The sequence below is a fragment of the Nannobrachium achirus genome (assembly GCF_963921795.1).
Source record: "Nannobrachium achirus genome assembly, chromosome: 7".
Taxonomy (NCBI): domain Eukaryota; kingdom Metazoa; phylum Chordata; class Actinopteri; order Myctophiformes; family Myctophidae; genus Nannobrachium; species Nannobrachium achirus.
This window is the reverse complement of record NC_137816.1, coordinates 20,204,179-20,220,412: the sequence shown is the minus strand read 5'-3', so window position 1 is coordinate 20,220,412 and position 16,234 is coordinate 20,204,179. Positions and strand designations below refer to the sequence as shown.

The following is a 16,234-nucleotide window of genomic DNA, read 5'->3' as shown; positions in this document are numbered from 1 at the left end:
TATCACAATTGCAAAGTGATCAAATATGCAGAATCAGTTGAGTGCTCCAGTGTTTTATTTGAGTATCTCTTTTGAAGTGCCCAGGTCATTTTCTTTTTAATATACCGTACTGTTTTTAGTCTACGCCAGGCAGACAGCGTGGCCGACACACACTGTCCGTCCGTCCGTGTGTGTCCGTCCGCACGCGTGTGTGTCCCTTTGTCTGTGGATAGCTACTATCTGGCACCGTTGGCCTGATCGACATGAAACAACCTACACCCTGGATTCCAGAGCAGAGCCTCTACGTCGGACGCTCAAATTCGCCCCCGGTTAATTCTTTCACGCCGTCCGACGCCGGCACGGCGCCGTAATTTCGGTGGAGCCCTAGCCTAATACTCCTGCTGCCCACAATAACCTACCTTACCTGGCGGAGACCTGTGATCCGCGGAGCGCTTTTTCTAGTTTATATTTGTTTCTTTTTATTATTATTACAATTATTGACAATAGCAATAGCTTTCACTACACGTTGTAAGCGTATAGATCTTCCTTTTTTATATCAATGATTTGTTTTATAACCAATTAAATTGATTAGTTCGATTAACTTCCCTACAAACCTGTAGCTGTTTTGGCTTAACAATTTAAACACTGGCAGGACAGATATATCTGTACTTTCTCAGAGCATGGGTGCATTTCGCTGGTGTGGCTGCCGAAGTGAGCATGAAGCCTGAATGGCTTCATGCCATGTCCTGCAAAGAAATTCACAGATTTACAAGCTCACAACAGCTCAAAAACTACTTAATGACTCTAAAATAAATTAAAGCTATAATGTGTAAGTTGCTCAACTACTGGTCAGTAGCGGTATAGCAAACCGCGGTCGTGTCTGCTTTTTTTGGACGTTTTTCGCCGCGGACCGGGCCTCAGACCACTGCATCCGCCTGCGCCTCGCCGAGACGCATCTGTAGAGGGGTTTCGCGTCCCTCTACGACCAGGTGTTCAGGAGTTACGGACTCCTACACCAGAGTAAATGCTGTTGTTATGTTGAGGCAAGCTACTTCCTGAGAAGACAGCAAGACGCGCTGTGATTGGCCGGCAGTGTATGATTCCAAGAGCATTTACTGAGTTGCTGATAAAAGATAATTTTACCGCCCTCATGTAGAGCAAGTGTTTTCTTCATTGGGTGTATTTGGGTTAGGCCTATTATTATGAAAGTTAAATCTTTCAAGTAGGAGAAATGACTTCCTATGTCGTCCAGACTTTCTTTTTTAATTTAGTGATCTGTGCTAAACAGATGCTTGGTCGGAAGACGTAGGGTAAGTGTTGACAAGTCTGCTTATTATAAGTCGCTTGTAAATAATTGTAGTTGCGGGATGCATTTTTTAGTTTTTTAAAGTGTTTTTGCTTATTTTGGCCTGCGTCCTAAAGTTGTTTAAACCAGTTGATCTTAAACATTTCAAACTGGACCTGTCAAAGATGAGGCTACTCATTGATTGCTAAGTGGTTGAAAACATGATTGAAGGTCTTTTTGCTGAAAGATGAACATTTATTTTGACCTTGTTGCACTCAGCAGTTTGTTACAAAGAAATAATACAAATAAATCATAACCACTCAGCTCTAAGCTATCAGGAGCATGTCAGGAATACGTCGAATAATAATAATAATGCCATGCTTCTGTTGTGTGTGAGAGTGATGCTGAGAGTACATTTGTGTGGGCATTTATTTTGTGTTTGCGCATACTTTGTGTGCGCGCGCATGTGTGTGTGTGTGTGTGTGTGTGTGTGTGTGTGTGTGTGTGTGTGTGTGTGTGTGTGTGTGTGTGTGTGTGTGTGTGTGTGTGTGTGTGTGTGTGTGTGTGTGTGTGTGTGTGTGTGTGTGTGTGTGTGTGTGTGTGCGTGTGTGCGTGTGTGCGTGTGTGCGCGTGTGTGCGTGAGTGCCTGCGTGCGTGCGTGTGTGTGTGTGTGTGTGTGTTAGGCAGAAAGAGGCAAGAATGTGTTTAAATTATTCATGTCTTATTAAAATTGATGTGCCACATCTGCTGGAAATACCTGGAAATGTTGAATATTTGATTGTAGCCCGTTATAATACAGTCAGCCTGAGCTTTCCAGAATTACACATCTCACTCCAGTATAATAATAAGATGTGCTGTGCACATTTCCAGGTGGCTCAACTCTGTCAGGGCAATTTTGTCACAAGGAGAATTGTCTTATTCATACGTTTTGTATTCTGTTCAAGCTTCGTTTCAGAAATGAGGAATTATCATTTATCTTCTATCATAACATTTTAATTAATTAACTCGACACAAAAACTCACCTCTGCATTTGTCCCCCTCCCCTAAATAACCTCCCCCTCTCCTCCCTGAACTTGACAGTTACCAAGCTCTATGATTTATTGATGGCACATACATTTCATGAGATGTATGCATTGACATGTTTCAGCACATTTCATGCATCCTGCACTTGAAACATACAGTAGCAACATCTCGTGCAGTATGTGTCATTCAGTGTGGTAAACATTTTTGTGCAAATTAACTGTATTGTGTCTGTTTAAAATAGACTGTTGCAACAGAAACACTTTATATAAACTATATTAATATATTGTTGTGGCTGTTAACAATGTAGTTATACTGTAGTTCTAGTGCTTGGTGTGGATTACCATATATCTGTCCCTATTTTTGGGAACATATACAGTAGGTGACATTTCTCAAAATAGCCTTATGCTTTATTTATACACGTAAATGTTAAATGGTGCATTTATATAGTGCCTTTATCCAAGGCGCTTTACAGAGATTGTGCATTACATTCACCCATTCATGGCGGAGGAAGGCATCAACCTGCTCACCGGGAGCAACTAGGGGTTCAGAGTCTTGCTCAAGGACTCTTCGACACTAACTCTGGGGGAGGCCAGGATCGAACTGGGAACCCTTCGGGAAGCCTCCGTGCTCTAGGTCGGCAACTCTACCCCTGAGCCACTGAGCCCATGACAATACACTTACATGTATGATGTCAAGTGCTTAATCCATAGTCTTAACATTATGCTATGCCATGCTCCTCACATACAATTTCCTGTTCCTTGGCCAAATTGACATTTTATTTTTCTTTCTTTCTTTCTTTCTTTCTTTCTTTCTTTCTTTCTTTCTTTCTTTCTCTCTCTCTCTCTCTCTCTCTCTCTCTCTCTCTCTCTCTCTCTCTCTCTCTCTCTCTCTCTCTCTGTCTCTGTCTCTGTCTCTGTCTCTGTCTCTCTCTCTTTCTTTCCAGTGTTCTCAATCTCATTAAGTCTGTAATTAACAGGGGTTAATGACTTATCATGCATTTTCTCTGTTTGAAACACTGTCGTCTTCAATTAGCTGCAGTTCTCAAGTTCTGCAGGAGAGACAGGACTATATTTATCCCTCTGTTGCTCTCTCTCCCACTCTTTGTCCCCCTGACTCGCCCTCTCTTTCTCACCCAGGACCCTTTCTGTCTGAATATGTCTGTCGTCTCGCTCTCACACTCCGTGTTTTGGAAGCCAATATTATCGGTCTTGATCACATGACTATAGAGATACTGTGTACTGATTTGCGTGAAAATCTGATGGAGTAATAGCAAAGAATGTGTTTTACATAAGTTGGCCTCCTGATGGCGCTATAAAAGGCAAATGTGAAAAATGCAGGGCAAAGGGTTTTCCTTAGCCTCTAGGGAGTGCGCATACAAAGGTTCCTTATAGGGAAGTTGTGTGCACAATTTCACGAAAATTGCACGCTGCGTTCATGATTTGAGGCATTTTGTTCAAAACGAACCAATCCTACAAACTTTGGAAGCCAGTCTTGGCCAATCAGGATGGAATATGGATAATCGGACAGATCCGTGTTGAGATACTGTGTACCGTGATTTTTGGACAAAATCTGTAGGAGTACTGTCAAAAAATGAGTTTGACAAAAATCGGCCTCATGGTGGCGCTATAAAAGACCCATGTGACAAATGTGTTGCAGAGGTTCTGAATTGGCATCCAGGGAGTGTGTGTGTGCACAGTTTGGCCGAGAACAAGCCAACGGTGCCGGAGATTACCTGGTAACAGACAGACGGGCGCACGGACACACACACACACACACAGACGGACGGACAGACGGACATGGGCAAAAACATACTCTCCCCCATTCCTGGGGAGCGACTGGTGGAGCCAACAAAGCACAAAGGGTCCATTTGGACCCCTTTTGGGCAGCAGACCCGACGTTGAGAACAGTGATTTAGGAGACAGACAGAGACCATGCAAAATAAGCCTCCATTTTTATTTCAGTATTTTTGGTCTTTCCATTTATTTCATCTTGTGTCCTGTTGTTGGTTTAGAAGACAGTTGGTACAGTATGTAAGTAAGCACGACCCAGCACAAACACAGAAACAGTTAGACAGGCACAGTATAGAGCAGTACGTAGTTCTCAAACCTTTTCGTGTCAAGGACCCCAAAAATTATTTGACCGTCAACCTCCACCAGAAAATATTTTGTGCCAGTGACCGTCTTGTTAAAATGTAAAAAAAAGGGTGCACCCGCTGGCCTACTGGTCCAGGCGCATACCACTTAGGCATTGCCACATAGGCATGAATGCCTGGCGGCGTCGCCGGTTTGATTCCTGATCCGGACGACCTTTGCCGCATGTCACTCCCCATCTCTCCCCCCATTTCCTGTCAGTCTGCTGTCCTATCAATAAAGGCATAAAAGCCCCAAAGCAAATATTTAAAAAAAACAAAAAAAGACATTCCAAATGTAACATATTTTCAAGATTTCTTGAAAAAAAAAAAAAAAAAAAAATACTGTATATAGCCGATCTACAAGCTCACAATGCGTCACACTGATTTTGGTGCCATATTTATTATTTGCTGTGGACCCCCTGGAACGCTCTCAAGGACCCCTGGGGGTCCTGCGCTCCTCACTTTCAGTTTTTTTTCTTTTCTTTTTCTTTTTTTTAACACACATAGTAGGATCTCTCAATTTGTGTTCATGTTGTTTTGTGTTTTAGTCATAGGAGAGTTCACCCCAATGACAAGGCATTTGCTCTATGACGCAGAAGAATGCAATATTTAAACACTGGGATATTTCTCTGCTGATGAAACCTCAGACGTTTTAAATCTCTTGTTGCGACCGTAGGTCGCATTTACTATCAAAACCTGCACAAAGTGTGAGTGAGTCCGTCAGTCCGTCCGTCAGTCTGTCTGTCACACCTCACACGTCACACTTTTTCCCTGCTTATATCTCCGCAACCGTTGCCCCGATCCATGCCAAATTTTGCACACACGTTCCTTGGCTGCCAAACTACAACCTCCAAGGACCCCCGGAGCTCCAGGGACCCCCAGGTCCCTGGGGGACCCCCAGATGTAAAAAATGACCAAATGCGCAAACATGACCAAATGACCACCCCAACGGGGCTGCTCACGGGGAATTCCCGGGGACCACCGACTCCTGGTGCTCCAGAACGGATGCAAAAGTGGTGGCGCCCCCAGTGGAGGACCCCCTACACTGCAGCTCACATAAAATGCCGTAACTCCGGCTAGGAGCGACCGGGACAGCCGGGGCCGGTACCTATTCGTCCGCCTTGCCGGCGCGGAGACCCCACCCCTCATTTCTCACATGGCCCTCTTCTAGCGCCACCATGAGGCCGATTCTTGCAAAACACATTTTTGGACACTGCTCCTACAATTTTTGCCCTAAAATCACGCAAATCGGTACACAGAAGTCTACACTCATCCCATCAACATGAATCTGTCCCATATAGCGCCACCTCCAGGCCGATTTTTAAAAACACATTTTTGGACACTGCTACAGATTTTGCCCTAAAATCACGAAAATCACTACACAGTATGTCTACACTCATGTCATCAACATGGATCAGGAAGATTTTGGCAAAACACATTTTTGCCCTATTTGTGGAGATAAGTGACCTACGGTCGCTTATCTCCCGATTAGGGAGCCTTACTGGTGTATAGATTGTTGATTCAAGCATGGAGCGCAACAAACAGCAGCGATTCATATCTGCTGTTGTTGTTTTAATGGAAGGATGTCTTTGTGCCTTTTTTGGAATTACCATAACATAATGGGTGGTCTCCCGATGCCAAGGGCTAAGGTGGCTCATTGGCTGTTGCTAGGCACCACCACCCTCAAGACATGTGTGAAAATTACATCGGGCCGGCCTAGACAGCTCAGAAATGGATTGGTTACGATCAGATTGACTCCTTGACTCCACTCACAGTGGCATTACATCTCCAACGTGGGTTCACACTTCTGGTCTCAAAAATTGATCTAGGAGATGAAAATCTTGTTGTCTGAGATCATCTGAGCTATGAGACAAGTGAAAGACCTAGACAACAAACAAACACACAGACGCACACATGCGCGCACGCACACACACACACACACACACACACACACACACACACACACACACACACACACACACACACACACACACACACACACACACACACACACTCCCACTCACACTCACTCTCACACTCACACACTAAGTATATATGCACTATGTACATACACACACACACACACACACACACACACACACACACACACACACATGCTACAAAAACTGAACATGGACTCCATTTAGCTACAGCGTTGTTGTTTCTGCGTATAGTTCTGTGCACAAAGTAAAACTTTACATAAACAAATGCTGTATCTTTTGCTCATTGGAAATCTAAACTCTTTATTCTATATTCACAACATGTGACCATAAAACACATAAAAATAGTTCTTCCAGTTATATGGCGGGGTAGCGGATTTGGGACGTCGATCTGATTCATCGGTTTGTTCATTTAGGGCTTGCTTTTTTCATATGGAGCCAAATGGATGGTTGGTTAGTTACATGTACACTCTTAGAGTTAATTTTCTTTACTGTGTACCTAAACAAGTCATTCTAGCATCTGATGCTGTCTATTGCAGTCAGTCAGTAGGTGAATGGGCTCATAGAGAGCTCCTTGCGTGTTTAGTTAATTCAGTAGTACTAATGATGACGACATCCACGCATACTGCAGTTTGAATGACTAATCGCTGTGTCTGTCTAATCTTTAACACTCATACAACCAAGCTGCTATCTGTAGCAGCCAGATAGTCAATTCACCCGCCAGCCAGTTATTCAACACTTAGCTACAGTAAATGGCTGCGTTCAGGAATCTCACACAGTAGTTAATTCCATAATTCCACCCACAGTGCAATCTGTAGGAGTGTTACATTGGACCGTTTCCCTCAGCCATATTGGTACTCTGTTCAGCCAGTAAAGCAACCAATCAGTCAGCCCCTAGAGGAGCAGTCACACATGCCCTGGCAGAGGCACTGACAGAAGCCGTAGACCAGGCAGACGGTGAGGCTGGAGGGAACCAGGCTGACACACACGATGCCCAGCGTCACTCGCTGGATCACCAGCAGGTAGATCCCCAGAGGCAGGGAGCCAAAATAGAAGAATCCCAGCAGCCAAACCAGTACCCTGGGCACATTGTTACAGAGCTTGGCCAAGGCGTCCTGTTCCACAGCGCCGCCCGCAGACCCCACCGACACGGAGTCCAGGCTGGGCTCCCCTCCGGTGCCGATAGCGGGGTAATAGTAGTTGTTGGAGGAAGTGGGCGACGGCTGGGAGTCGCGGCGGTTCAAGTCCCCGTGCACCTCCATGATGGTGATGACCAGGCAGTTGGAGGTGGCGGAGGCAGAGACGGTGGAGTCGCCGTGGAAGGACGGTCCGGGGGAGGAGGGCGACGAGGCCGAGGAGGACGTTAAACTCCTGGGCGTCAGCACCACTTCGCAGCTGTTCCTGCGCTCCAGGGGAGGCCTGCTGGGCTTGGAGTCACGGTTTGTCGCAGCAGCAGCAGCAGCAGCAGTGGCAGCTGTAGTCAAACGAGACATGATGTTGGCGTCGTCGGGCAGACGGGCCACCTGGTAGCGGGACACCAGGGTCTCGTGGCGGCAGAAGGGGCAGGGGAGGCATGCCAGGGCCTCGCCCCCAGCAGAAAGCATCCTGCCCAGGCAACGGGAACACACGCGATGGAGGCAGGGCAGCAGCTTGGGCCGCCGGTTGTGGGAGTTGAAGCGCTGGTAGCAGATCTTACACTCCAGCTCCTCAACTCCTGCTGATGTGGACTCAACGAGGGGAGGGGGAGGAGCGGGGAGGGGGGAAGGAGAGGGAGGACAGATGGGGTTGCCATCCTTCCCCGTGTCCAGCCCAGCTGTTGGGTCGGCCTGTGCAGGGGTCATTCTGGGATCATTCTCTGGAGAGAGGGGGAGAGAGAGTGAGATGGGTTGAGAGAGAGGGAGAAAAAGAGAGACATAGTGAGAGAGACAACACAATAATAATGTAGTACCGTATTTTCCGGACTATAAGGCGCACTTAAAAGCCTTTAATTTTCTCAAAAAACTACAGTGCGGCTTATAGTCCAGTGCGCCTTATATATGGATCATTCATTGACATTGACATTCCCTTTAGCACAGCTCCATCTGTTGGATGCATAACGCAACGGTAGCGTCTATTATGTGCGCCTTATAGTCAGGTGCGCCTTATATATGAAAACAGTTTGAAAATAGACCATTCATTGACAGTGCGCCTTATAGTCAGGTGCGCCTTATAGTCCAGAAAATACTGTATATTCAGTATATATTTGTTTGCTGTGAGTTAGTATAGGCCTCTCTACGGTATCTGTGAGTGGATAGGTCTATCTGTCCAAAATGCAACCACACCTTCTAATCTCTGTATTGTAAACATACACATCAGAGTCAACCAACAGCTGGAGCTGTCTCGTCTTCTCTGAATCTAAAACATAAATACAACTTGTTGGTCTGCTGTTGCCCAGACAAACAAGTCTGATACCTCGTACAGTATAAGCTCGAGATAAACCGTGTGTAGGCAAGTTTGTTTAAATTGAAAAATCAAACAAGGTTCCAACTAGCCTGTTTTTGGCTTCAGTATTCCAGCAGGTAAAACTGTCTTTGATTTTGAAAAGACCCAGGCAGCAGATTCAGTCAGTCATAGTTTGACAGTAGGCTCATGGCAGTTTGAAATACAGTTTCCCTGTCGTACTGACTTGACACAGGTCATGATGATGTCTACATTCTACTTGAGGCTGCTGACTGACAGGTCATGTTCTCTGCTTTCTACTGGAGGTTGATTGATACAGGTCATGTAGGGTAACCAAACTTTTCTCCCCAGGACCCAAACTCACAACGCGTTGTGTTTGATTGTTTGAAGTTCTATATATATATATATATATATCAGTGATTGCGCTAGGATTTTTAACTGCCGGTCACCGTGACCGGCATGATTAAAATTTACCGGACATCTGAAGAATATACCGGACATAATCATTTTAATGCATACATTACAAGCAGGTGCACAAACAGCCAATAGCAACAGTTAAAGTATTAGGCCTACTGCATAGTTGGGACTGAAAACGAATTGAATGAAAAAGTATAGGCTAAAAAGAAAAAAACGCTTCAATCTTGCATAAGGGAATTAATTATATTGGACTAATCGCGCTGTTCGCGCAGGCTGTCTGCATGTGGCACACGCACACTGCTTTCACAACAACGTCTTTCTGTTGCATCATGTTTCATGCCAACAATACAATACCATGTCTTGACTTCAGAATAATGAAAAGGTTGATATTCATCTGGCCAGCAATTAATCCAATACTCACTGTCGAGTGGTGACAGTGCGTCCATGTTATGCAACTTTGGGAGAGTTGAAAAGGCTTTGTTCTTCCTACTGTCTCCACTCCATCTCCTCTCCTCATAACTTCAATCAAGTGTATAATGTTTGTTTATGGGTTGATTGCTGACCGTGCGCGGCATTCCTTAATCCCCATGGCTTTACATGCTGTGCGTGCATCGCAAACTGACACTGAAATGAGCGAGCGAGAGAGAGAAAGAGAGAGAGAGAGAACGGGGGGAGCGCGCGGGCGAGCGAGGAGAGAGAGAGAGAGAGAGAGAGAGGAGAGATGAGAGGAGAGAGATGAGAGGGAAGAGAGATAGAGAGAGAGAGAGAGTAGAGAGATGAGAGGAGAGAGAGAGAGAGAGAGAGAGTGAGTGAGAGAGAGAGAGAGAGAGAGAGGAGAGAGAGAGAGAGAGAGAGGAGAGAAGAGAGAGAGAGAGAGAGAGAGAGAGGCAGCAGCCTGCGCATGAGGAGCAGACGGCGATAATGATAAATGACCATTGGTTTTGCAATCGGTCAGGATGTCCAGGGAGGAATTTTATTTTTCGGTCTTGGCCATAAAAAATCGGTCAAATCCGGCAATTCCCGGTCTAACGCAATCTCTGATATATATATATATATATATATATATATATATTTTTTTTTTTTTATTGAAAATCAAAGAAATTACAGATAGCAGGTCTACAAGCATACAATGTGCGCATCGCGACACACTGCATGCTTGTAGATCGGCTATTTTCACTAGTTTGTGTCACATCTTTTGGGTCTTGAGGTCTTGAGCTAAGTTCAGGAAGGGCTGATTTTGAAGTCTGCATTCTGCTTGGAGGCTGACTGGCTGACGTTGTTGAGGTAGATTTTTCCATTATGTTGAGCTACTGTACGTGTTCCTGGTTTGACTACACAGTAAAATGCTGATTGCCAATTTAAAAATGCAACCCGGAACTTATTTTAATGAATGCAACCTTATTTTAACCAGTCTGTATGGATGTTAAAAGGGCATCGCAGTGGTGGCCATTTTGTGGTACCAGAGATAGAAACACCATTAATTTGTCCCATGGATATTTCAAAAATATATATATATCACTTATTTTAAGCTTGGAACCAAGGCAGCAGGCTCCTGGTGAATCATGACCATGAAGCATTTGATTCTGTGTCAAAAGATATTCGAATATTTAATTATGCTAGTCCTTGCCCAGGGGTCTGCATTGAATGTAGGAGTCTCAGAAGTAATGTTTCAGAACCCAGACGTATCAGTGTTCTCAGTCATCTCCAGTTGGGCATTGTTTCAACATGCGGCTGTAACCATGGCAGCGACGCCTGTGCACTGTGCAGTACAGTCGGCGGTTATGTCAGTTATCTACAAATGTGGGCACAGTGATGTCATCATGCAGGTATGCAATACCCGTTGTAACCGTCTGTCCGTGTCCCTTTCACACCCATATATGGAGATTGCTGTATCTGTCTGCCTGTGTCCATTTTATGGAGTTCTGTGTCAGGCATGCCCAAATATGGAGTCTAGGCAATCTATGATGTCATAGATGACTCTTATCTATGTCTGTCTGGCTCTCTTTTATGCCCATACTGTATATGGTCTTCAGTAGTTAGATAGTTAGATTATACACAACACAGCACTGCTTGTTCCCTCTCTCCCACCGCACCGGATAGATATACTTTGTGTAAAGATGTTGATAAATTATCTCTCTCTCTCTCTTCCCCTTGCCCCGTTCTTGTTACCGTTCTCTTTTATGGAAATAACAAACCGATGGAGCTTGCACAAAAACTATTTTCACCCACTGTTTTACACCTGTAAGCCTGTGATGTGACAATAAGGATGATTTTAAATTTGATGCAGATTCTCTTTCACTCTCTATCGATCTCTCTCTCTCTCTCTCTCTCTCTCTCTCTCTCTCTCTCTCTCGCACGCACAGCACTCACGCACGCACGCACGCACGCACGCACGCACGCACGCACGCACGCACGCACGCACGCACGCACGCACGCACGCACGCACACACACACACACACACACACACACACACACACACACCACACACACACACACACACACACACACACACACACACACACACCATATAGACAAACATATGCATACTGCACCATCTACTAACTAGTGCCTTCACCTGCTTAAGAGAACAGCAAGAGCACAGAGTGAAGCTGTCAATCATCCTCAAAGAGGTCACAGAGTGCTGAGCTTTCACATCACACAACTCATGAATGGTAAATGAGTCTAATCAGCCTCTCTGTCAGTCACGCACGCACGCACACACGCGCGCACACACACACACACACACACACACACACACACACACACACACACACACACACAAACACAAACAACCCCTCCCCCCCCCCCACACACACGCAGAGTAGCACTCCTTCAGATGACTTTCATTCATTATAAATGTCACCGTTATTGATTCAAAACAGATAAATAGCCAGAATGCCAGTCCCGAGCCTCTCCTGTCTGTCTGCTCTGTGTGAATAACATCAACAAGCAGCAGGGTAATGGGGGACAAAAAGGCTGTGTGTCTCTGTTGCTCTAGTATCCAAAGCCAGACAATTCCAAAATCTTCTAATGCTGGAGAGAATTCAGAAGTTTTGAATTGAAGTCGATTATTTTTACTGCAGATAATCAATGCTTCTCATATACGTGTACAGACTGTTCAGCAGAAAAACTTGAGAATTCTGTGAGTCTATCTCAAGAGACTACTCTCTCTGACAGAACTCCGTTCTCAGGTTTTCTCTCCATTTGTCTGTACTGTAAGTCTGTCTCCTTTTCTCTCTGTCTCTATGTCCTTTCCATCATGTCTCTCTGTCTGTCTGTTTATCCTTTCTGTCTGTCTCCATACTGCGCTTTGGGTGTATGTACGGCAGACAAACTGTCTCTGTTATGCTTCACTGTATACTCCGCCATACGATGACGCCCGCCCAGAAATAGCCGACCTACTGTAGTGAGCATGTGGTGGATCCACTATTTTCAGGCATGTGGCACCTTGTACAATGAATAAATGAGCCTTTTAGTAACAAACTTGTCTACAGGTGGGGCGCTCTTGTGGCTCAGGGTCTAGGCTCTAGGCCAGGGTTCCCCAATAGGCGGCCCGCGGGCCATTTGCGGCCCGCGGGGGGCTACTGTCTGGCCCCCACCAACCCCAGTAATAATGGTGGTATAAGAGCAGCAACAACACTAGTATATCGTCGTTGTCGGGTGGAAATCTCGTATCTCCAAATATGTACGTTATTTCGCAAATCATACAAGGCCGTCGCACAAAAGTAGTGAAAACAGCAGATCTACAAGCACACAACGCCTCGCCACCGCAAGGCGTTGTGTGCTTGTAGATCGGCTGTTTTCACTAGTTTAAATCATTTTTAAAATGATAAATTCAAAATGAACGGTTTTGGACATACAAGATTTTCACCTGACAACGACGAAAACTGTCGCTGAAGTAGTGGGAACGCCACCGTCGCCCCCTGCAATGTTGTGGCCCTCGGCTTGGTACCCTAGACATAATTCGGCCCTTGGGGAAAACTAATTGGGGAACCCTGCTCTAGGCAGTCAAATCCACTGCGATGCTTCTAGTTTTACTTATATATGGCATATACTGTATGAACACAATTGGCATATTCAGGAGAGGTAAGCCAGCCAGGGAGGGTAATCTTTGTCGCTGTACATACTCCTCCAGTGATGTCATTACGTGCGCATCCTGCATCAAAAACTCATTCAAGTCGCCCAGGGATTCATGTCATGGTCCTGGGGTCCCGGGGATGCGCCTCCATTGGAGTCCATGTTAAAATAATTTACCGGGTCGCGGTAAAAGAAAAACATTTTAAAATTCCACAGACACCACCATTGTTCATGGGTGAAAGCATCCTACTTTACCCTACGTCAACACAAATAAAGAAAGTCTTAAACAGGCGATAGAAACGTCAATGTTTTAATTCCACCGACGTCCGACGCCATTTTGCACGCCCGAATTCATTAGGGGCACATGTTTTTACAAATTGTAAAATAAATATAAGAAATAGGCAAACATTTTGAAAATAGCCGATCTACAAGCTCACAGCGCTCGAAAACATTGTATTGAGGACTCATAAAACTTTTCTGGGACCCATTTGAATGACCACCTGTGGGTCCCGGGACCCATTACATTGAAAACCTAGTACCATCACTGCTCCTCTGTGCTGAGGCGGCGCCTGGACAGGTAAGGATGAAGGAGGTGCTCACATTGGGTGCTCCTCACTGGCCTGTGAGCCAATAGGGTTTAATAGCAGCAACACAGACATATGTTGGGAGGAATTCATTGGCATAACGACTAAACTGGGAGAAAAAAACACTAAATATAATTGGCTGCTCTTAAAAAAAACAAATTGTAATAATACACTTGTCAGCAGGTGTCGTGAACCTAATTCAACCAAACAGCTGTGCAGGGAGCAGCCTGCTTGCTAGCATTCTCTGCACTTTTTACCTTGCATTATTCATGAAGGAGTTCTTCTGTTCCTCATTAAATAAATAGCACTTGTGTGTGTGATATTAATAGAGAGGCTCCCTGACACCCCCTGTAATGTCCAGACAGATTTATACGCTGACTGAAGATCAATAGTATAATGGATAGTTACATCACATCCTGTGGTCTGGGACCAGAAAGAAAAGAATAATGATCAGTCCTCCTGAAGAAACTGATTCAACTCGTTGCATAACGTTTTAAATCCTTCTTTACAGTATATGACTCATATTCTTCTGCTACATTAATTCACCAGTGAATGTTGCCCACCAGTAGCGTGCTGTATTCAGTTGCATTCATCTGGACTTCTTTTCATTTCATCTTAAACCTAAAACACCAGATGAGCAGTTTAGTTGAGTATGCTTGAGAATAAACGTTGAGAATAAAGATCTTTCCTGACAGATAAGAGTTGAGAATAAAGATCAGAAAGAGGTTAGCAGACATGTTTGGTTTGGAGTGCATTATCTTCTGTTACTGCTCTCAGATACAAGTTACTGACAATGGAACCTTTCCAAGTGTTCTGTAACATGAAGAGAAAGGCTAGTATGAAACAGACAGCCGTCTGAAACCAAAAGCCCTTCGCCTGCCTTCCCCTCCTGCCTGCTGATTCTTCTTGTTTATTTGAACCACTCTATATAGATTACTTCTCTTTTAGAAAATGTAGACATTTTCGGAAAGCTTTGGTCATGTTTGGATATTTGAGAACTTTTAGGATAATGATATGCCCAAAAGAAACACAACCTTTAAAGTGGTTAAGAGCTCTGACAAAGAAAGTAATGCACGTGGATGGGTGGGAAAGATGAGCACATATACAATTTACAATTTAGGCATTTAGCAGAAACTCATATGCCATAACCTCACTGTGGTTATAAAATAAGTTACAATTACTGCATATTCAATAATTGCCCAGTTCAGCAATGGTTGGCATGAATATTTGGCAGCCAGCCTGAAGCTTTGTATGTATGTCTGTCTGGCTGGCTATTTTAGGCTTTCTGTGTGTCTTGACTAAATGTCAGAGACGCTCCCTGAAGTAAACATGTTCTGCCGCACATCAGCTTGTGCCTGAAAGGTTAACCGTTGATTTGAACAGCAGCCAGGGGTGTTGCACCAAATTCTGGGCCCTGGGTACAAGGATTCACTGCGGGCCCCCCATGGATGTTCATAGGGAGAGTGGGTTTAACCCATTTAGACTGGGAACGCGTTATTTTGTGAAAGATAGCAGATTTACAAGCTCACAGCGTGGCACTCGCTGTGAGCTTGTAGATCTGCTATTTCTTTTTTAAATCTTGAAAATGTAGTTCCAGGGACCCCCCCAGAAGAAAAATGTGAGTTACAAATGTACAAAAATACATATATTCAAAGAGTTGCACACATTTTTACGACTTTTCAAACATTTTTCAATAGCTAAAGTATAAAATAATTAAGGCCCCTGGGACACAGAAGAAGTCGCCAGCACTCAAGGAATTTCCTTTTCACATGTTTCATTTACCTCTATGGACAGAACGTATGTGTTTCGACCTTAGTCTTTGTCAACGTTTGACAAAAGCTGACGAAGAATAAGGTCGAAACGCCTACAGTACGTTTGTCCATAGAGGTAAATAAAACATGTGAAAAGGAAATATCTTGAGTGCTGGCGACTTCTTCTGTGAGTCATGTTATTTCGAGCCGTGCACCAAAAAGACTTTATCTAATTAGGAGTGTTGTGGGCTTTCTGCTCTGTCGCAGATATCTACTCCCATCGTGGGCCCTGGTAACTCGGACCCACTTTTCCCCCCCTTTGTGACGCCCCTGACAGCAGCCAATGCGGCTCTACTGGGGAGAGACAGACGGATGGAGAGAGGGAGGAAGAAAGAAAGGAAGTGACAGAGGAAGTGAGATGATGGGAGAAGGAGAGATGGAGGGAGGTTTAGAGCAACAGAGAGGAGAGAGAGAGGTGGCTCTTGACATTGAGTTTTTTTAGGGGGGGAAGGGAGAGGAAGAGAGGAGAGAATGCAAAGAAAGGATCAAAAATGGTGTAAAGGGCAACACGAATATATAACCATTAACTATAGATGTGTTGTTTTAA

The 16,234-nt window shown here is 44.8% G+C and overlaps 2 protein-coding genes across 2 annotated transcripts in view; one reads left to right on the top strand and one right to left on the bottom strand.

The window, feature by feature from the left end:
- cep89 (centrosomal protein 89) overlaps window positions 1–16,234 on the top strand; it is a 92,201-nt gene that overhangs the window by 52,958 nt on the left and 23,009 nt on the right. The gene's annotated exons all lie outside the window — the stretch shown is intronic.
- Window positions 7,246–8,199, bottom strand: LOC308288013 (E3 ubiquitin-protein ligase RNF182-like; the record flags this gene model as incomplete). The annotated part of the gene is made up of 1 exon (XM_080729359.1): window positions 7,246–8,199. The coding sequence occupies one exon, from the start codon at window positions 8,197–8,199 to the stop codon at window positions 7,246–7,248; it is 954 nt and encodes a 317-aa protein (XP_080585485.1).